Source organism: Erpetoichthys calabaricus, chromosome 10, assembly GCF_900747795.2.
Source record: "Erpetoichthys calabaricus chromosome 10, fErpCal1.3, whole genome shotgun sequence".
Lineage (NCBI taxonomy): Eukaryota > Metazoa > Chordata > Cladistia > Polypteriformes > Polypteridae > Erpetoichthys > Erpetoichthys calabaricus.
The window spans coordinates 158,245,230-158,267,083 of NC_041403.2; the positions used below are offsets into that span (position 1 = coordinate 158,245,230).

General features: G+C 41.9%; 1 protein-coding gene across 1 annotated transcript in view; it reads left to right on the forward strand.

Annotated features, from left to right (window-relative positions):
- Positions 1-21,854, forward strand: part of LOC114658466 (uncharacterized) — a 38,561-nt gene continuing 16,707 nt past the window's right edge. Inside the window, exons 1-7 of the mRNA XM_051932547.1 lie at positions 1-137; positions 10,080-10,181; positions 11,793-12,084; positions 14,057-14,440; positions 16,636-17,028; positions 20,134-20,475; positions 20,556-20,852. Of these exons, the coding sequence (XP_051788507.1) occupies positions 10,113-10,181; positions 11,793-12,084; positions 14,057-14,440; positions 16,636-17,028; positions 20,134-20,475; positions 20,556-20,852 (1,777 nt within the window). The 5' untranslated portion in view covers positions 1-137; positions 10,080-10,112. The remainder of the gene's footprint in view (positions 138-10,079; positions 10,182-11,792; positions 12,085-14,056; positions 14,441-16,635; positions 17,029-20,133; positions 20,476-20,555; positions 20,853-21,854) is intronic.

Genomic DNA, 21,854 nt, shown 5'->3' on the forward strand with positions numbered 1-21,854 from the left:
TGCTTTGATTTACAGGCACAGGAATCAATAGCCGCAGTCAAGGGTCAACACGCTGGGGCAAACTAAACAGACAGACGCTAAAGAGGAGTCTAGAGAGAACCAGAGGAGCGTCAAGAACCGAGGAGACCAGAAGACATGTGAGTTTCTGTGGTGCTGCCCTGGCACTGCCATCGGCTGATTTCTGTGATGGGGGGCTGACTGGTTAGATGGGTAAAGGAAACCAAAAAAATGGCTCTGTGGGGTCTTCTGTACACTTTTCATTCCTAAGCCCCTTAAAAATGTCCTTAATTATTTCTTTCTTTTTTTTTTTTTACGTTCTTTACTGTGGACACTTTAATATTTCGGGTGGCAGTTTGTCAACTGTGCCATTTTTTTTACATTTTTTTTTTTAGCTGTGTCAGGCAGGGGATCACAGCGGCCTTCTTGAGAGAGATGGTGTCATGTTATGATTCCTAATCTACTTATTGTATTAAAGTTGTGTATATATATATATATAATATATATATATATATATACAGGGTGTCCATAAAGTCTGTGTGCAATTTAAAATAGTTGTAACTGTGTAAGTATATGTGATAGAAAGAATCTGTAAAAGGATTAGAAAAAAGAAACATGTACATTTTTTATTGTTCTTGTTAATTTTGTTAATTTTGTTAATCTTGTTAATTTTCGACAATTCCATCATCATTACTAATACAAAGGGTAATATGATTCTGTAGTTCTCAGAAAATATTTTCAAGCTGATTTTCAGCAACAACAATAATCACATCAGTTATCCTCACTTGCAAGTTTTCTAAAGATCGAGGTTTGGTTGAATAAACATTCATTTTCACATGTCCGCATAAAAAGAAATCCAATGGAGTTACTGTAAATCTGGCGAACGCTGAGGCCATGAAAACAGACCACCTCTTCCAATCCATCTGTTAGGTAATTTCTCATGTAGAAACTGTCTAACATGCAAAGCGAAGTGACAAGGAGCACCATCCTGTCCTAATTATTCAAGTTGAGGAATAAAGTAATTTTGCAGCATTTCTAAATAGCTGTCACCATTAACAACACGCCCTTCAAAAAAGAATGGCCCTATGACTTGATTTTTTCCCAAAGCACACCACACATTAACTTTGGGAGAATCTCTTTCATGTTCAACAGACTCATGTGGATTTTCAGTTCCCCAAATACGGCAAAAATAAAACTTCTAAAGACAAAAAAAAACTAAGCTTTCTAATCCTTTTTACAAATTCTTTCTATCACATATACTTACAAAGTTACAACTATTTTAAATTGCACACAGACTTTATGGGCACCCTGTATGTATATATATATAACCGGAGCGCCAGGAGGAAACCCACGCAGACACGGGGAGAACATGCAAACTCCACACAGGGAGGACCCGGGAATCGAACCCAGGTCCCCAGATCTCCCAACTGCGAGGCAGCAGCGCTACCCACTGCACCACCATGCCGCCCATATATATATATATATATATATATATATATATATATAATATATATATATATATACACTAGGGGGCTTCGCTCGCCAACCCCCGTGTTTGATTTTCCGGATACACACTTTTAAGATTTTTTTTCTTTGAATTGTTGCTATTTCATTAGTTTCACTTTTATTTCAGAACTTCTGTAAAAACAATATTTGTAATCTTGCGAGTTCCAATATGCTGAATCTTTTTAATGAGGTCAGGACAGGTTTCTCGCTTTGGAATTTCACCACAGACAAAACGATCGACGTCATCAGCAGTTAATAATTTTTTTTACAAAGTAAAAAAGTAAGTAGAGTTCTGCATTGGACTCCTGTCTGTAAAGTCGTGTTATTTTCCTCTCACAGTTCCAAAACTACATGAGGTTACCAAGGTGATACCCCAGCTTTTATCTAGGTTTTTGTACAAGGGCTAGACAGAATGTTTTTGACTCCTGGGGTAAATGTAGCTTTTTAAATAAGCAGACAGATAAATATATATACATTAACAAAGTAACCAATAAATGCATGTGCGGTAAACTCTGTTTTTGAAATTCTCAAGATTCTTTATTTGTCATATGCATAGTTATACAGGACAACACGCAGTGAAATGCATCCTGAACCGCTTATCAAAAACTGTGCAAAGTTAGAAGAATATCAGTTAGATTAACAAAAAGTCATAGATCGAAAGATAACAGTATAGTAGAACATAATAAATAAGTACAATTATGTGAATAAAGTAGAATTAAGTGTTAGGGTGCAATAGTGTAGTAATTATTGTGCAAAACCAAAGTTAGACTGGTGCATAGTGCATAGCTGCCTATTGTCCTATTTGATAGATTGTAAGTAGGGCGTGTCTTTGGTCTCGCGGGTCTTTAAAATGTCTTACAAGAACATCACGTATCGTAGACTTGCTTTTTGCTTTCAATAAATAAATAATGTTACAGCCAAAACCCGAAGTTCGGTCAGTTCCCAACTTGGCCGGCCATTTCGCATTTTGGCCGAGAGGTGTGGCCAAAGTCCGAATTACTAGAAATGACCAGAGTATATGCTACTTTGGCTGGCCATTTCGCGAAGTGGCAGGAAATCCCTGGCCAAAATTCGATGTGTTGATGTAAGACTGTCCGCAGGTCTTGTTCAGAAAGAGGATGCCTTCTTGAGACGGCTTTCCCCTCACCCAAACACTAACCTTAAGGTCAATAAAATAGGCCCCTGATGTTAAGTTACTATTTTAGGGCTTAAATGATATCAGAAATGTGAAACCTACTTATATACCTAATCTTAATTATTGTGAAACAACCAAGTGGTGCCTGCTTTCTGAACAAGAGCCGCCAAGGCTACAGTCGATGTAATTGCACTACTAAGTGCACAACAAATCACTGCTCATGCCTTTTATTTTTCGACTTGGGTTGATTGCCCCATGCTATTTCACAAACTGGCTGGCCAAATCCCGAAATCAAGGAAAAGATCAGACATTGGCTGGTCACTTTACAGCGAAATTGGCCATTTCCCAATTTGGCCGGACACGTCCTGCTTTGGCCGATTTATATATATATATATATATATATATCTGATAACATGCAAGTTATAGGCAAGAAGATTTGCTTTAAAAGGTAAAGAGGGATGAACTGAACGCAAATAATCAAAGTCAAAAGTCAAAGTGTCAAAGTGAACTTTATTGTCATCTCAACCATATACAAGTATACAGATAGACGAAATTGCGAAGCTCAGGGTCCACAGTGTAACAACATGACGTGCAAATAATAATTTAAAAATAGAATTAAAATTTAAATTAAAATTAAAACACAAACAAGACAAGACATTGCGCAAAGACAAGACAAAGACAAAGAAGTAGCAGCAATATTGATGTGTAAGATATGTAATATAATAAATAAATAATAAATAATAGATATAGATAATACAGAAATGATCAGTGTATGATAATAGTTGTTTAAGACATGTGTAAACAATGACAGGTCAGAATGTTTCACAGCAGAAGGATAACAAGAGTGAATCCTTTCTTGTAGCTGAGACTCAAGGTCAGAGGATCCTTCCTAGAGATGTGTCTCCATAACTTAAAGCAGATAGACCAAAATCAGTATGAAGTGCCTTTTGTTATATTAGTAACCTTATGGCATCCTTTCAAGGATAAGTTGAACACAGCTGCATCTCTTTACAGAATATTCACTATACAACACAGTTAGAAAAACCTTGTGAGCCTCACAATCCCAGATGCTAAAAGGGCATTTCAAAGAGTTTCTCCAACAGGACTCACAGCACAAGCCGTTCCAGTTTGCAGATTTGCTCTGTGGTTGCTGCAGCTGTGAACCCACAATGTCAGGATAGCAGCAGCTCTCAGAAGCAGGTTCTAATCAGCATGAACTAAAGGAGACTCCTGGCCTTGGTCGAGCAGTCACTTCTTCTGAACAATGGGAGTGGTGTGCTTCTTGGTGACGTCAGCTCAGACCCCAACTTGAATACATAGCTATGCCGCTACACCCCACCCCTCCACAGAGTAAATCCTGCCGACTATACCATGTATATTGCAATGGAGTGACAGGGAAACAATTTTCAACCCTGATTTTTCTTACTCAATAGTTGACTTTGTTAATAGAACAGTTCTGAGGACTCCAGCATGTATATAAGAAATTTATTAAACAAAGATATCTCTGGACGTCAAGATATGTTTGTTGCCCTGTAATCACAGATATGCTGACAATTCTTTGTTTGGACAAAGCTTTTATAGATATGAATATACAAGAACAGCTTCAGCAAACAGCTGATAGCATGCAATTTTCTTAAAAAGGTAAACTAAACATGAATAATGGAATTCATTTTGTTGTTGCGACTCCTGGTCAGAGGCTCCTTCTGAAGAGAAATGTCTGCATACTTTAAAGCAGATGGACATACAGTATGTCATTTGTTGTACTGGGGATCGTAGGGCAGCCTTTTAAGGAGAAGTTCAACACAGCTTCCTTTCTTAAAACAATACTGACTTATCTGACATATTCAGAAAAATCTTTCGAGCCTAAAGGTTCAATATGCTACAGGGTTATTAAATGATTTTCTCCAGTGCCCCAACTCCTTGGGCTCCACTTTAAGGAGACAGGGCAGATAACTAAAACTAACACATCCAATATTAACACAAAACGACAAAGTAATTAATGGACACAATATTGTTTAAAAACACAACAAAGAAAAGACAAAACCAAACCAAAATTAATAACAGGTCATGTCAGGTCAGGCGTTGCCACACCCAACACACTACGAAACAGCTCAGGATCTCAGGTGGCAACCCCCCAGGCAGACACACGGTCCAGTCCCACCCAGCAATGTGTCACGAGGGTATCCCCTTGACCTGGTCCGGAGGGGGATCTGTGACGGTGTGAGTCCAGCTCCATGTTCCCTCTTCTCATCTGGGAGCCTCTTGAACCCGACACTGTCAATAGTCATGACGGGGATGAGCTATACAAATGAGAACGGCACATGAAGCAAGGGGAAAGTGCAAAAGTATTCAGTGCTTTTATTAAAAACAATCACAAGTGCAGTGCTTCATCAAAAATAAATAATCAATAAAAAGGTGAATCAGTGGTGGATAAAATCATCCATCCATCCATCCATTGTCCAACCCGCTGAATCCGAACAGGGTCACGGGGGTCTGCTGGAGCCAATCCCAGCCAACACAGGGCACAAGGCAGGAAACAATCCTGGGCAGGGTGCCAACCCACCGCAGGACGGATAAAATCATCATAAATAAATCCATTCAAAATGAGGTTAAAATCAACTGGCAGGAAACTGTCCCTCTATTATATAAAAAAAAATCCTGGGATGGGATGAGGCTTTTTCAGAGAGATAATTTCAAGTCTCACTAGACGAGACTTTGTACCAAGAGATTTAACCTCTTATAATCAGCCTGGACCAAGTGGAATTGAAAACCTAAAGGGTCCAAGCAGGGGTGGAAATGAAAGACAAAGAGTAGAAGACAAAGTAGAACGTCGTAGAGGGGTTCAAAAACGTTGCCGCGATTCAAAAGTCTCAAAAAACTGGTAGTAAAGATTGCATTAACACTAACAAACGGAAATTATTACTCGGTGAAATAATAGAACAGCAAAACATAGTTGATCTGACAGAAGTATGTAGATATTGTTTGGCTTTAAAGTTTAAGTTAGAGACTTGTAGATCGTCTAATTCGTGTTGCTATCAGAGAAAAGTAGTGTTTCTTCCCAATGAAGAGGTGTATCCTTGAGAAATGAAAGATTTGTTATTTCGTGAAATTGAAATCCGCAAACACTACAAGCAAAATATCCGAATCTACAATAATCTGTTCATGTTCACATCATTCAATACTGAAAATGTAGATTTACACAATTCAGTACCATACACTATGAGAAACTGTTGTCCTGCAACAATTAAAGCTACGACAAGTTTAATTTCAAAGGAACCACAATTCGGTCAGGTTTGTATTTATGATCACAGAGAAGCGATGCAACTTAGAATCAAAAGAGTTAAATGATCGAACGTATTAGAAATTCTACCGCCAATAATGGATACAAATCCATACGTTCAAAAGTATCGCACTTTCCATGAAATTTATCTGAAGGTTTCTTGGATTTCTGTATTAATCTGAAAGATCATGCTCGCATATATAATAAACCAACATGTGACGAATTGTCAGCGATAATAGTTTCGAAAGATGGAGATATCAAAGACAGAGTTGATATTCGTGTTTATCCAAAAGCACGGCACGATTCGTCGCAAGCAGCAGAACCAGGAAATGATTAGCGTGTAGGGTCTGTACAGGGAGTTGGCAAGCAAAGCGAGCAGGGGGCAGAGCCCCCTAGTCTTTTTTTAAAAAAAAAAAAAGAAACCTGGTGCCTTCTTCCTCACTTGCGCCTCCTCTGCTTGGCCTTGCAGCTGAGGAGTCGCCCTACTGACACAAGCAGCTGACCTTCCACAGGTCCGAGTCCCTGCCGTCCCATGGCCTCTCCGGACCTAGGCTTGGGACCCCAACGGCCATGGTGCTCATGTTGGAGTTCTCCTCCCAAGGCTCCTCGACCTCCATGCTGCCTTCCCGGTTTTCCATGGCGAGTCGCTCCTCTTAGTGCACATCGCTCTGTCTCCCCGAGTTGCTCAGCCAGTGTGATCACTCCTTCAGCCCCCAGATGTCAGCCTGTTGCGCTGCTCAAGGGCCTCTCCTTCCCAGCTGTCTATTTTCTCTCCCTCAAGCCTGCTCCCTTCTGCTCACTCACGCTGGCTCCTTCTGCCTCCTGCCTTTTCTTTCTTTCTTAGTTTAACCTCCATCATTGCTTCTTTCTCGATTCTCCCCTTCTTGCACTCACACTTCACTTTTTAAAATGGGGACATGGCACGGCTGGGTGAATAGCAGCTCCCAGCACCAATTAGGGTCATGGATGATCCTACATCAGTGCACTTAGTGCATCATGCCCGAGAACCGCTCTCGCCATACTGTCACACCCCCTCCTACCAAGATGTGAGTGTGATGACTATTTATTTAAAAAAGCTGCGGATCTCACTTTACCACAGGATCCTGAGAGCTGGATGACCCTCAGGTAATCGTGCCACATGGCCATAGTGCTATAACTGAAGCAGGTAATGTACAATGTACCTCATTTGGGACTCCATGAGCAACCGCTCATTAGACACAAAGTCAAACCAGCGGTACCCAAGGATTCTCTGAAGAGACACAGTACTGAAGGAGTCCAGTCTTTGTCTCAGCTCACTGGATAGCGTCCATGTCTCCTACCATACAGCAAGACAGGAAGCACCAGGACTCTAAAGACTTGGACCTTCGTCCTTTTGCAGATATCAGGAGTGCCATACACCCCTTTCTAGTGACCTCATGACCCCCCCATGCTCCCCCAATCCGTCTACTGACTTCATAGGAAGAGTCACCAGAGACATGAATGTCACTGCCAAGGTAAGTAAACCTCTCAACGTGGTCGACACTCTCTCCGCAGACAGACACACTGCTGATGGCCGTACCCAAGAGGTCATTAAAGGTCTGGATCTTGGTTTTTATCAGGACACTCGCAAGCCCAGACACTCAGACGCCTCGCTCAGTCTCTCGAGCACCCCGATCAGATCCTCCATTGACTCCGCGAAGATCACAGCATCACAAATCTCTCTGGACCAACAGATGCCACACAGCCGCTGGTCCCCACGACCCTGCCCAACACCCAGTCCATGCAAGCACTGAACAGAGTAAGAGCAGAACACACCACTGACGAACCCCAGAATTAACTGGGGTTAATCAATAAGAATTAATAACACAATATACAAAATAATATGCAAAAGACAAGCAAAACATGAAATGAATAAAAACATGAGCCACAGATGAGACCCTGGCTACAACATAACGTTCTTTAAATATGTGATGTTACGTTTTGGTCTCTTTGTTACAAAAAAAGGACTGTGGAGTATCATCTCTGAAGAAAAATTAAAGGAGCTCACCGAGATTATGAGATATCATGAGAAAGTGTTTGGAATTATGAATGGAATTTCTAGGACGGATGCCAGCTGGTACTTTAGCATCACAAAGAACGCAGGCACAGATGGAAGTTAGTTAAGGTTACATTCGGCATAAACACTGCACAGTTGTTTATCATAAAAGAAATCACACAAATGAGAAATGAGTTACCACGTCACATAGCAGACAGAAGTGTTTTAAAGACTTTCATGTCTCAGTTTGATATATTTAAAAAAATATAGCTTTTCAGTCCCTATTTAGTTAATTTACATCTGAATGGCGTTGATCTCCTTAATACTCTTCTTGTGTTCTTATATATGATAAGCAAAGCGGGGTACCGGACTCCTAAATTCCTGCATACGTATTCTCTGTTTAAACACATCACCTGACAAAGCTTTTTGCTTGTATAGTTTCTTCTTGTAAAATAATACTATCTCATTGAAATTCTTTTCATAAATTACACCTTTAGCCAAGTCAGAAGGTTTTCTTTCCTTTTAGTCATTCGTTCATTGTAGTTGTTTAGTCGTTGTAGCAGTGCTAATTAAAATTGCCTACAGCTCCCAGCAGCCCCAGCACTATTACACTATTAAGCAGATTCAGAGGGCTGGGAAGAAGGTTAATTCAAAAGGCGAAGCCAAAAAGACACAGAGGGGATCACGATCAACACTCTGTAATTGTCTCTACTCCTCACACACACACACACACACGCACACACACACACACACACACACACACTATTGGATTATAATTTTACCTACCATGGAGTACAGTTTCTTCTGGATGTACAGTATGTGTTCTCCTGTGCCTGCTTATCCGTGTGATTTGATCTTGGTCGCATACATGTTTGTGTGACAAGCACCACCTATCACATCAATCCTTCATGCTGCAACAGGAACCTGGTAGGACAAAACTTTACATTTCCTTCAGAGAGCTTGTTCACATGGGGTTTAATTCCACGCATTGTCATCTGCACCACTGTTCTAGACTGCATTGGACTTTGTCGTTAGTGTTAATTGTTTACTGTGTAGCATATGAAAATAATTACCACCGGTGGGGCACTGGGGAGGCCTATTGCGTACATGTTTTTGTGTAGTATTGTTTTTTTTTCCTCTTCATTATTTGATTAATATATTCTTTATCTATTAATTAATTGATCCACTTATCAGTCTCTCTGTGTGTGTGAGTGTACGTGCCGGGTCAAGGTTAAGTGTTTTCCTGTGGTCACCACGATAAAATAAACAAATCACTGTCTTCGGACAGTTTGAGTCTTAGCGTCCAAGGTGTGTATTTGACAGGCGGGCTGTTGTTTGCTATCTTACCGCCATAAAAGGACAAGTGTCTGTGTGTCCATCTGGTTGCTATCTCTTGTTTTTACAACAGATGCCACATCACAAACCTTAAAACTGTTTTTATGAATCCTACACCATATGATACAGAGACACATGCTTTGCAGTTGTCATTCCAACAGATGACACCTCAGTAATTTTTGTAATAATAAAATGCATTGCATTTGTCATTCCAACAGATGGTGCATCACAAACATTAACACTGCTTTTACCAATCTCACACCAAATGATATAGAACAGAGACGCATGGTTTGCATTTGCCATTCCAACAGATGGTACATCAGAAACATTAGTAGTAACAAATTTAATTGCAAATGTTTGTGATGTGCCATCTACTGAAATGACAAATGCAATGCATTTTATTACTATATGCATTACAAAATACATTCTAATAAATGATGCACTAAAAACATTAACACTGACATCTATTTTGATTACTTACATTGCAACCTGCCTTAGATGATTAGCACAGCTAGTAAAATACTCTTTATTTATTTATTGAACTTCTGTAAAATGCCAAATTCCCCCCTTGCAGAATGTAAAGTGCTATCTATCGATCCTTTCATATCTATCTATTATATAGTGCCTTTCATATCTATCTATCTATCTATCTATCTATCTATCTATCTATCTATCTATCTATCTATCTATCTATCTATCTATCTATCTATCTATCTATCTTGCCTTTCATTCTTACATATATATTAGCTCTTCTAAAAAGCACATCTTCATTCATACTGTACATCTAATGTACATTTACTGCTTTCTCCCAGTTTTCCCAAGGCAAGACAAGTCCAAGACCAGTGATGGCCCCCGCCGTGCTCATTCTCCTTGCCCTGGGTTTCCAGTTGGTTAAAGGATATCAGACCAGCCAGGTATGTCCACTGTATGGATGCATGCATAATGCCATGGACGCCATGAGGCACTGACTGTACTTTCCACTCTCCGTGATGTAGTCCTCTTTCACAAGGACACATGCAGTGATGTGAATTGGTGGTGCTTTTGAACTTTGGACAGAGAAGTTGGCTGTTCTGTTAAAGATATGGCGAGTATTTTCAGACTGATATTATCGGTTTCCTTGCATGTTTGGTAAAGAAAGCATTTGTTTAGGCAGGTCATTTGTTCAAATATTAACATCTGCCAGTGAGAGCAGGATGGCTGGTAAATATTTTTCTTACTAGGATTGTTAAGAGAGTGGAAAGGAATCGTACTGAGCCGTGTGTGGTGGTCATTAGCAACATTTAATGAAATTAAGTTTACAGTGACGTGTACCAACTCTGCCCAAACCCACCGACTTTAGAGTTTTGAGGTAGCAATGTAGAGTTACAATAATGAGCTGTGAAACAGGCTGGATGGATGGATTATGCGGCGTCATTGACTGAGGCAACACACAAGTCTAAACAAGGAATGTTGGGGTGCCAACCAGGTCACCACTTTTAATAACTGCATTGTCAGGTGCACAGTGGTGTAAAATAGGGATGAAAGCACAAACAAACTGAAGTGTGTCTGGAGTAAAGGGAGTCAAGCTGATACGAGACTCGGGGAGCGTCTCGGATTTATGGTTCTTAGACTGGAAGGGGTGGCATCATATGCAGTTATTGGGCATCTTCTCAGAGCTGTTGGTGGACAAAGAGACAGTACCATCAGCGATATTGCCCCCTTGTGTCCTGGAGTGGTAGTGCTTATCTCTGATGAGCCCAGGGGGTGATCTTCTAACGCACATGCGTGACAGTGGGATATAAAACAGACGTATGGTGAGATGGGCTAATGAGCGATGTACACTCTTTATTTTTATGTTTAAAATGTGGGATGAGATGTCCTCCTTGACTATGATTTTAGTGTAGTGAACAGGGTGTACCGTCTGTAAACTTTAGGAAATAATATGATATTATTATTATTATTATTATTATTATTATACTTTTTCTATTTTTATATCCACTTGCATTAAAACATCTCTACAAGGTGGCCAAAAAGCAAATGCACAGCGATGCAACTTAATTCTCGCATAGTTCACAGTCATTGAATTGAACTTTTCATGGAGTTTGTATATCAGTGGGTTTTACTTATTTTCTATTTTCTTTTGCAGAATTGGATTCTCCCTTTATTGTTATTCTTACTTCTTATTTGTCTGATGTTTTTAATTCAAGGCCACTTAAAACATTTGAGATACAATCGCTTACATTTCTTTTGTTTCTCCAACTTGGGGACAGGCAGGTGAAGTGACTCTGTCGGCGTCACACTTGTGTCAGTAGTGGGATTTGAACCCACAACCTCATTGTTTGAAGTCCAAAGCCTTAACAGATTTATACAAATCTTTCCTAACCCAAACAAGGGCAGAGTTTGCTGCGGTCCATCTTTCCATCTTCTAAGCTACATGTCCAGTGTGCTGCTGAAAGGAGATGGTGCCTGTCCTGGGAGTAAAGGGTACAAGGTGGGAACCATTGCTGGATTGGAAATAAAATATTTGTGTTTTTTAATCTCTTTAGATTCCTACAGCAGCGATCACTGCTATGGCTGGTGCCACAGTTAACCTGGAATGTAACCTGGGAAAACCTGCAAACAACTTGGAAGTAAAATGGTATAAATCGAGTGAAACGATGCAGAGATCCATCATTAATCCTAAAAATGACAAAAGCTCTATTAACAATTCTGAAAATATCTCCACACTCGTCCTTAAGAATGTCATGGAAAAAGATTCTGGAGAATACATATGCACATTACAGCCCAGAGCTGCTCCCGCTACTGTCAAAAAGAAGATCATAATGAGAGTACAAGCAGGTAGGCAAGTGTTACTCACTCTGAATCACATTTCGTATGTCTGTGTGCTTTATTGGTCAGAAGTGCGACTCTCACCTTCTGCCACATGAAGGAACCAAAATGAAACATTTCACTGAACGTCTGTGTATTTCTGGAGTCAAAGACAGGAGCAAACCCTGGATATAATGGCAGCCCTCCAAGTTTTTTGGAAATGTTAGAACCACCGATCAACTCCACATGTACAGAGCCCTCCATGATGTTTCGCACAAAGACCCGTGTTACCTTCATTTGCCCCTCCGCTCCACAGTTTAAAAGTACAAATCACACAATTCAGACATCATGATTAAAATGCACACTGCGGACTTTCATTGAAGGGGATTTGCAGAAATTTCGGTCACACAACACTTTGTCTACACGGTCCCCCCATTTCAGGGCACCATAATGTTTGTGACACAGCAATGGCAGGGCTATTAAGGCCGTTGTCATATTTAGTTCTTTGTCGCGTATCCCTCACATGCAATGACTGCTTGAAGTCGGCAATTCACAGACATCACCAGGTGCTGAGGGTCTTCTCTGGTGATGAAGCCTCTAATGTGGCCATCTTCAGCTCCTGCTTGTTTGGGTGGGTTTCTCCTGTTAAGTGTTCTCTTCAGCGTATGGAAGGCCCGCTCAATTAAACTGAAAGCAGGTGACTGGCTTGGCCATTCAAGGATTGTCAATTTTTAACCTTTGATAAACTCCTGTGTGGCCTCAGCAGTGTGTTTGGATCATTCATTACCTTGTAGAATGAAGTGCTGCCCACTGAGTTTGGAGGCCTTTACTGGAACTTGAGCAGATCAGATGTTTCTACACACCTCGGAATTCATTGTGCCATCAGCAATTCTGTCATCAATGAAGAGAAGTGTGCCAGGACCTGTTGCAGCCATACATGCCCAAGCCATAACACCGCCATCACTGCCATGTTTAACAGATGAGGTGGTCTGCTTTGGATCTCGGGCACTTCCTTTTGGTCTCCACACTTTGCTCTCGTCACTACTCTGATGAGGTTCATCTTTGACTTGTCTGTCCACAAGAATTCTGTAGGCTGTTTGAAGTTTTTTTTCCCAAACTGTAATCTGGCCATCCTGTTTTTGTGGTGTTCATCTTGTAGTCCTCTGTGATTCCGTTCATGAAGTCTTCTGCTGATAGTCGTCTCTGACACGCACACATCGGCCCCCTGTAGACTGTGTATGATCTGTCAGACAGGCGTTTGGGGATTTTCCTTTACCACAGTGAGGATCTATCTATCTATCTATCTATCTATCTATCTATCTATCTATCTATCTATCTATCTATCTATCTATCTATCTATCTATCTATCTATCTATCTATCTATCTATCTATCTATCTATCTATCTATCTATCTATCTATCTATCTATCTATCTATCTATCTATGTTGTGTTTGAATCCGGCCTCAGCTACAGTCTGTGTGGAGTTTCTTCATCCTCTCCACGTCTGTTTTTTTTTTCTTCTCACGTCACAGCATGGTTGATTTCTAATTCACCGCTGGCCCACTATGAGTGAATGACACATTTCTTTTTTATTTGTTTGTGAGTTTGCCTTGTGATGGAGTTGTTGGTTTCCTGGTGTTGGTTGCTGCCATACACCTGATGCTGCCTGGTTAGTCTCCGTCCCCTGTGGCCTAATTATCAGAGTTACCGTGTGGATTCTCATTATTATTGCCATTTTTGAATTGCTTCTTAGAGACATCTAAAGTTTAACTTCTTCTCAATGTCCAGTGCACGGCTATCCACCTTTCCCAAGAAATTCCTACCACCTTCTACATGCTGTGTCTTCTGGATCATGTGGTGAGGTGATTAGGTGTTAATAATAATGAAGTGGAAGAGAAGGACTTTACATTCCAATATCTCCAAAAGGAACACAGCCATCAAAATTCTGCGTGGTATACGGTCATATGCTAACAAAATTAATATGTGTGTTTTTTTTTTTTAGGAACAGTAAAAAGCATAGAAATAAATATAATCCAGTCTCCAACAATCCTGACAGCGCCTGTTCATTCAGATGTCACCTTAGCTTGCTTTGTCTACACCAATGCCAGCGGTGGACTTGTGCGCTGGTATCGGGAGGTGGAGCCAAAAGGCAGGAGTTACTTTTTCTCCGCAAAGGAAATAAATGACAATGATAAACGGGTGGATTGGGTCAATGAACATAACTCCATCGAAAAATCCCTAAAATTCAAAACTGTGCAGGCTGAGGACTCTGGAAAGTATCACTGTGAATATTACATGAAAGTGGCTAAGCCAGAAACGGGGAGCCAAACAGAGAGCCAGGAACAACTTGTGTTGGCGGGGTATGGGACAGAATTACGTGTGCGAGGTGAGTGTACAGTGCGGCCGGATGTTTTGAAGGGAGTGCAGTGATCAGTGCTGCTGAGATTGCAGATTCAGGGACCTTGGGTTCACATCACTGGGATCAGCTGGCACGTTCTCTTTTGTTCATGTGAGATTTGTCTGCTTCCTGTGGTCTTTTTTCCACATCCCAAAGACCTGACATTTGGGAATTCTAAATTTGTAATGAAGGAATTGGAAGTCATTATGGAGGATGGAGTGGCTTAGTCTGTTCATCCCAGCTCATCGCGAGCATAGCCCTCACCAAGGGTCCCGTTTATAAAACTTTGCGTGAATTTGAGTGTGAAAATATGCACACAGCAAAGTAACAAGAAAACGTGTACACCAGAAAAAAGTCATATTTATTAAACTTGGCTTAAGCACATTTCTACACAATTTCCCCTTTATAAATCACAATTATTGGCTCCCTGAAACATCCATATATGGAGGATGCTAATCAGCCTCATGCATATGAAGTTATTATGCTGCAGAATGTCATTGGCTGACAGAGCAGCCTCGTTCCTGACATGTCGAGACCACGCCCCCTGCATTCTGACTATGCCCCACAACTGAGAGTTGAAGATCATGTGCAGAATTACAGCGCCTCTCCTCTGCATTGTGGGAGTTGATGGTTCAGTGTAAGGTGCCAGTGTCTGGGTTGGTAGCCACTATCACCTGGCGGATGTATTAATGTGATTGCTGTTACAATGAATAGCTGGGCCGTATGAAGCACTGAGGGCTCAGCCAGTCAAAAACAGCCACCAGGTACAGGACCATCATGTCTGCCAGAGCTGCTTTGGCTCAAAATAAATAATTCACGGATTGACCCACACCACTGTGCATCTTGGCATGTCAGGTGACTTGTGCATTAATAGAATGTCACAGCTTACAGTTAACAAAAGCAGCTTCATTCTCGCTAGGTGCCCTTATTACAATAAGAGGGCAGTAAAGTGCTGCGATTATGTGAGGTGAACTGGACGCCGCTGCAAATGGAGTTCTTAGGTTGGCAAAACATGTTGTATTATGAATGTGCATCTATGACATATAAAAACAGGATGTAGTGCCTCGCCAGTCAGTTAATGGTGTCCAGCACAGCGGGCATGATGGAGCGAAACTTAACTGACAAATTCCTGACCATATCTCCTTGGGGTGCATTCAGCCCCCCTCTTCACAATGCGAGCAGCAGAGACTCAAAGTGGTTGATGCGTAGTGCAGACAGGGAGGAAAGGGGGGATGGGCAAGCGAAGTCAGCAGGTGGCGAAGAATCCTAGTAAAGAATTATTATAATTATAATAATAATTATTATTATTATTAATCTCTGCTCTCTCCACCATGTCTGAACAGTACTATGCCCACATAAACACAGACACCTCTCTGATCCTCCTGTTGATTTCCCGCTCACTTCTTCCCTCACTTGTGACCAAGACCCCAAGATATCTAAACTTGTCCGCTTGAGTAGCACCTCATGCCTGAACTGTGAATCGTGAGAGCCATGAGAATCATGACCTCTTGTAATGCAGTTAGTCAAAGAGTGGATGGCTTGGTTGCCTCCCATGGAGTTTCTTGCAGGTCGTTCCTGCCTGCCAGAGACTGTAATGAGCTGAGCTCTAGAAGATCGGGGACTAAAACCCCGGAAATGCCGGCAATGGTGAATGTGGCTTCCAGAGAAGGGATCAGCACTTCGATAATATTCTCCGCTGACCTCACTATGCAGTCTTTTGCAGATGGACGTGTTGCAATGGCTGTATCAAAATGTAATGCCGCTGGTCAGAATGCTCTTGATGTTTGCTTCTGGAAAGCGTGGTGAGAAATGGGAGACTGGAGGATCATTTGCTTGAGTCGCCTCAGAAAGTGCGCCATATTAGTGCTCCTTAGTTTTGGAATGGGGCGTCCAACAAGCTCATATCGGTTTGATGGTCAGGTGTGCAGGTGGTCAGCATGTCCTATAAGAGACTGGGGTGAAATAAGCCGATGAGTAAAAGGTGCTTCAGGACTAAAGGTTATGGAGAGTAAGGCTGTCATAGTGTCCCTAGTTTTGCTCCCATTATTTTTTTCTGTCACTGTCCTGTTCTGCCTGGAGTGTTTTCCACATCAACTGAAAGGACAGCAGGTGTAGTAGCAGCTGTGATCACACAGAATCAGAATTCTTTCGATGTAACCTCCATTTTTCTGATTCTTTTCCAGAGAAGGTGAACATACGTATAGACTATATTCCTGAAACTGTGTCCGTCACAGAAACATCAAGTGTAACTTTGATCTGCCTCGTTTATCACCATACCAGCTATGTGGGCGCATTGCGGTGGTTTCGGAAAACTGAAGATGGTGAGGAGGCCCACTTCTACTCTGAAAGTCCAAAAGATGGCATGAAGAATGACCCTCGTGTTGTAGGGAAGCAAGAAGTCAAAGGAGATGTCTCCAATTTCACTATCACTATCAATGGCGTAAGGCCTCATGACTCCGGAAAGTACTTCTGCCACAAATACAAGAAGGTGGGAGGCAGCAAAGGGGAGGAGCTGCTACTCTCTGGTGTTGGGACCACCCTGACAGTGGACGCGCTGCTCTCCAGACCAACCACAGGTAACCTTATTAGTTCTCTTTTAACTCTTTTAACTCTCACTCTTTGAGGGTGAGAATGTTCACAATTTTCCAGTCACTCCCCTGTGTTCACCTCTTTAATAAGGGGCTTCTGGAGAAGAAGTGTAGCCGGGGAACCATGGCGGGATCATTCTTCTTTGTAAAAAAAAAAAAAACCTCTGGCTAAAGAGAGCAGATGTCCTTAGATAATCTGAAATGAGAAATATTCCCCTGAATGCTGATTAATGAACCTTTTAAATTTGATTTATTTTTATACTAACTTTTCCTTTTCAGGATTTATGGAAAGGTGGAGACTGTAACAGGTATGGGTACAAGGTGATAGGAGTCATTGCTGGTCGGGGCACCATAGCACTAAACAGCATGCCTTGTGCATGTAAAAGGCACTATATGGATAAAATATATTATTATTAGTAGTAGTAGTATTATTAATAAATACAATTTTAAGTAAACCTTTAGAAGGCCTGGGACAGAAAACACACTGAAGTGAGTCAATCTGTTATACAAAAATGAATGAATTGGGGTCCCACCTGGGGTTGATTCCTGCCTTAATTAAACATGTTGCTCTTACGGTAAAAAATAAACAGGGATAGAAAACCATGAAAGCCACCTGGTGTCCATTTGCCTGACATTCTTCACGTTTTAAGGAACATTGAGGTGACATAGAATGGTGACACAGACACCAACATACTGTACCTGGTGGAAATGAATTAGTTAATCCTTGTTTCAGTATATGCAGTGTACATGCCAAGGCAAATGGATGGGCATCCCGATTGGGACAGAGAGCGACTCCTTACCCAGGTTGAGAGGTCATAATGTAATGGAAGGATGGCGTGAAGGACCTGTAACCCGGCCGGGATGGTTAATGATCTTTATCCCAGTCAGGGTAAAAGGACAATGGATGAACTGGGTAAAACATGGATCCTGGAGGCAGTTCATTCTTCCACGCAGATAGATAGATAGATAGATAGATATGAAGGGCACTATATGATAGATAGATACTTTATTAATCCCAAGGGGAAATTCACATACTCCAGCAGTAGCATATTAATAAAGAAAATATTAAAGAGTGATAACAATGCAGGTACAGGTGCTGGTCATAAAATTAGAATATCATGACAAAGTTGATTTATTTCAGTAATTCCATTCAACAAGTGAAACTTGTATATTAGATTCATTCATTACACACAGACTGATGTATTTCAAATGTTTATTTCTTTTAATGTTGATGATTATAACTGACAACTAATGAAAGTCCCAAATTCAGTATCTCGGAAAATTAGAATATTGTGAAAAGGTTCAATATTGAAGACACCTGGTGCCACACTCTAATCCGCTAATTAACTCCAAACACCTGCAAAAGCCTTTAAATGGTCTCTCAGTCTAGTTCTGTAGGCTACACAATCATGGGGAAGACTGCTGACTTGACAGTTGTCCAAAAGACGACCATTGACACCTTGCACAAGGAGGACAAGACACAAAAGGTCATTGCTAAAGAGGCTGGCTGTCCACAGAGCTCTGTGTCCAAGCACATTAATAGAGAGGCGAAGGGAAGGACAAGATGTGGTAGAAAAAAGTGTACAAGCAATAGGGATAACCGCACCCTGGAGAGGATTGTGAAACAAAACCCATTCAAAAATGTGGGGGAGATTCACAAAGAGTGGACTGCAGCTGGAGTCAGTGCTTCAAGAACCACCACGCACAGACGTATGCAAGACATGGGTTTCAGCTGTCACATTCCTTGTGTCAAGCCACTCTTGAACAAGAGACAGCGTCAGAAGCGTCTCGCCTTTGGACTGCTGCTGAGTGGTCCAAAGTTATGTTCTCTGATGAAAGTAAATTTTGCATTTCCTTTGGAAATCAAGGTCCCAGAGTCTGGAGGAAGAGAGGAGAGGCACAGAATCCACATTGCGTGAGGTCCAGTGTAAAGTTTCCACAGTCAGTGATGGTTTGGGGTGCCATGTCATCTGCTGGTGTTGGTCCATTGTGTTTTCTGAGGTCCAAGGTCAACGCAGCCGTCTACCAGGAAGTTTTAGAGCACTTCATGCTTCCTGCTGCTGACAAACTTTATGGAGATGCAGATTTCATTTTCCAACAGGACCTGGCACCTGCACACAGTGCCAAAGCTACCAGTACCTGGTTTAAGGACCATGGTATCCCTGTTCTTGATTGGCTAGCAAACTCACCTGACCTTAACCCCATAGAAAATCTATGGGGTATTGTGAAGAGGAAGATGCAATACGCCATACCCAACAATTCAGAAGAGCTGAAGGCCACTATCAGAGCAACATGGGCTCTCATAACACCTGAGCAGTGCCACAGACTGATCGACTCCATGCCACGCCGCATTGCTGCAGTAATCCAGGCCAAAGGAGCCCCAACTAAATATTGAGTGCAGACGCCTCTTGTCCGTTCTGGCCAGAAGCCAACCTCCATCCCCGCCAGGATGCCCATCCGTCCACTCACACCCACTAGATCCTCGTTCACACTGTCATATTTACCTTTGTAAAACATGTAACCCGTACCACACTGGCAAAATCAGTTCTATTTAAGCATCTTGTTCACATTATTGTAGAGGAGTGAAATGTGTTTTTTAGAAATGTGTTGTTCCGCGGATTCTCCACATGAAGACACCATAAAATGCACCGCCGTGCAGAATACCGCGTTCTCTCCCGAATTCTCTTTCCCGAATTCATTTTCACACAAGTCGTCTGGTTTTTAATTGAATTTTGAATCTCATTTTTGAATTTTTGTCCTTTTTGTTTGTTTAAACCTCTGCCTGTTTGACCTTTTTTGCTTGTTTCCTTTGTATTGTCTTCATCTCCTGGCCAATTCCCAAAACCTGTTTTTTACCATAAACCCTCCTCTTTATCCATCGTGTTCACATCAGTATAGTAACGGGTAGTGAACTAGAAAATACCCCTTAAGTTCGTCAATAGGATGAAGAACCAAACGAGGGAAATAGAAATGAATTATCCCAGTGCTACCTAAGGGACCAGTTTACGTTGGACTGATGCTGACTGGCACTTCATTCTTCTTCCATCTCTGACCTTACTGTGTTCTTCTTCTTATCTCCTTCAATCTGCTCAGAGCCACCAGCAGTTATTCTGCAGCCTTACCAAGAGGTCTGTGGTTTCCAGAACGAGAAAGTCACCTTGCACTGCTTTGTGTCGGCTGGGATTGTCAACAGAATAATAAGGTGGTATCGAATCACCAGTAGACAGAAAGAATACATTTACTCCTCCATGGATGCCTCCTCTGAGAAGGTAGACCCCCGTGTGCATCGGACTGATCATCACTATTTTCACATCGACTGGTCCATCACCATTGAGAATTTGACTTTGAAGGACAATGGGATGTACTTCTGTGAGCTGGAAGATGGACTTGAAGAAAAAGTTGCAGTGGGTGGTGGAACCAAACTGATTGTTAAAGGTAACAAGAGGCTAAGATGTCCTCTTTAAGTTTATGCAGCTCTTCTGACCAAAAACCACTTTTATCTTTTTCATTTCCAGAGCCTCATGGAGAAGCTGAATTAATAACCAAAGCAATGACTCCAGAGCCTCACAGAGTAGCTGATTTAACAACCGAAGCAATGACCACTACTCCACCATTGCCCCACTGCTATGAACATGCAGTGCCCTGGCAAACATGCGATGAAATGCCCTCTTCTACTGGCGTGGGTATCCTAAGTAAATCCATTACAGAATTTGGGTTCAATGTGTACCGCATATTAAAGGACACCTTAAAGGAGCCAAATGTGGTGTTTTCTCCACTCAGCATTGCCATAGCTTTATCAAACCTCCTGCTAGGTAAGTACCACAGATACACCGGGTGATACCACTCCAGGAATGGGGGTTTAGATTTCAGTGTGGGTTTGTACCCTGAGAGAAACAGAGGAGAAGTAATGAGCATCCACTGATACAGCATATTGCCGCACCCACCACATGGCAAACCACCTCAAGATCCCAGATTAGGACCCGAGTGCAGCTATGCAACGGGTGACACCTCAGCACCACACTAGTTTAAATGGAATGAAAAAGTGTGAGGTTTTGTTTACGGTGTCTGGAGTTCCAACCCCCAAGTTTTCCCTGCTTGCATGGCTGGATGCAGATTAACTTCATACTCAGGACGGAGCAAATTACAGGTTAAGGGCCTTGACGGAGTGGAATCACTTCTGGCATTTATGGGATTTGAACAGGCGGTGCAGATCCCTACCCTCAGAGCTACCACTTCCTCCCCTGATTGGGGTCTAAATTGATGTTTTATGTCTCTTTTCTTCATTTGGCGCAGTGGTAGCGCTACTGCCTCGCAATAAAGAGATCATGTGTTTGCATCCCGGGTCCTCCCTATGTGGTAGCGCTTTGAGTAGTGAGAAAAGCATTATATAAATGTAATGAATTATTATGGTGATGATGATGATTATTATTATTATGATGATGATGATGATGATGATTATCACGGTGGCACAGTGGTGCCTCGCAGTTGGGAGACCTGGGAACCTGAGTTCGTTTCCCGGGTCCTCCCTGCGTGGAGTTTGCATGTTCTCCCCGTGTCTGCGTGGGTTTCCTCCGAGTGCTCCGGTTTCCAACCACAGTCCAAAGACATGCAGGTTAGGTGCAATGGCGATCCTAAATTGTCCCTAGTGTGTGTGTGTGTGTGTTTGTTCCCTGAGGTGGGCTGGCGCCCTGCCCAGGATTTGTTCCTGTCTTACGTCCTGTGATGGCTGGGATTGGCTCCAGCAGAACCCCGTGACCCTGTGTTAGGATATAGAGGGTTGGATAATGGATGGATGGATAATGATGATGATTATT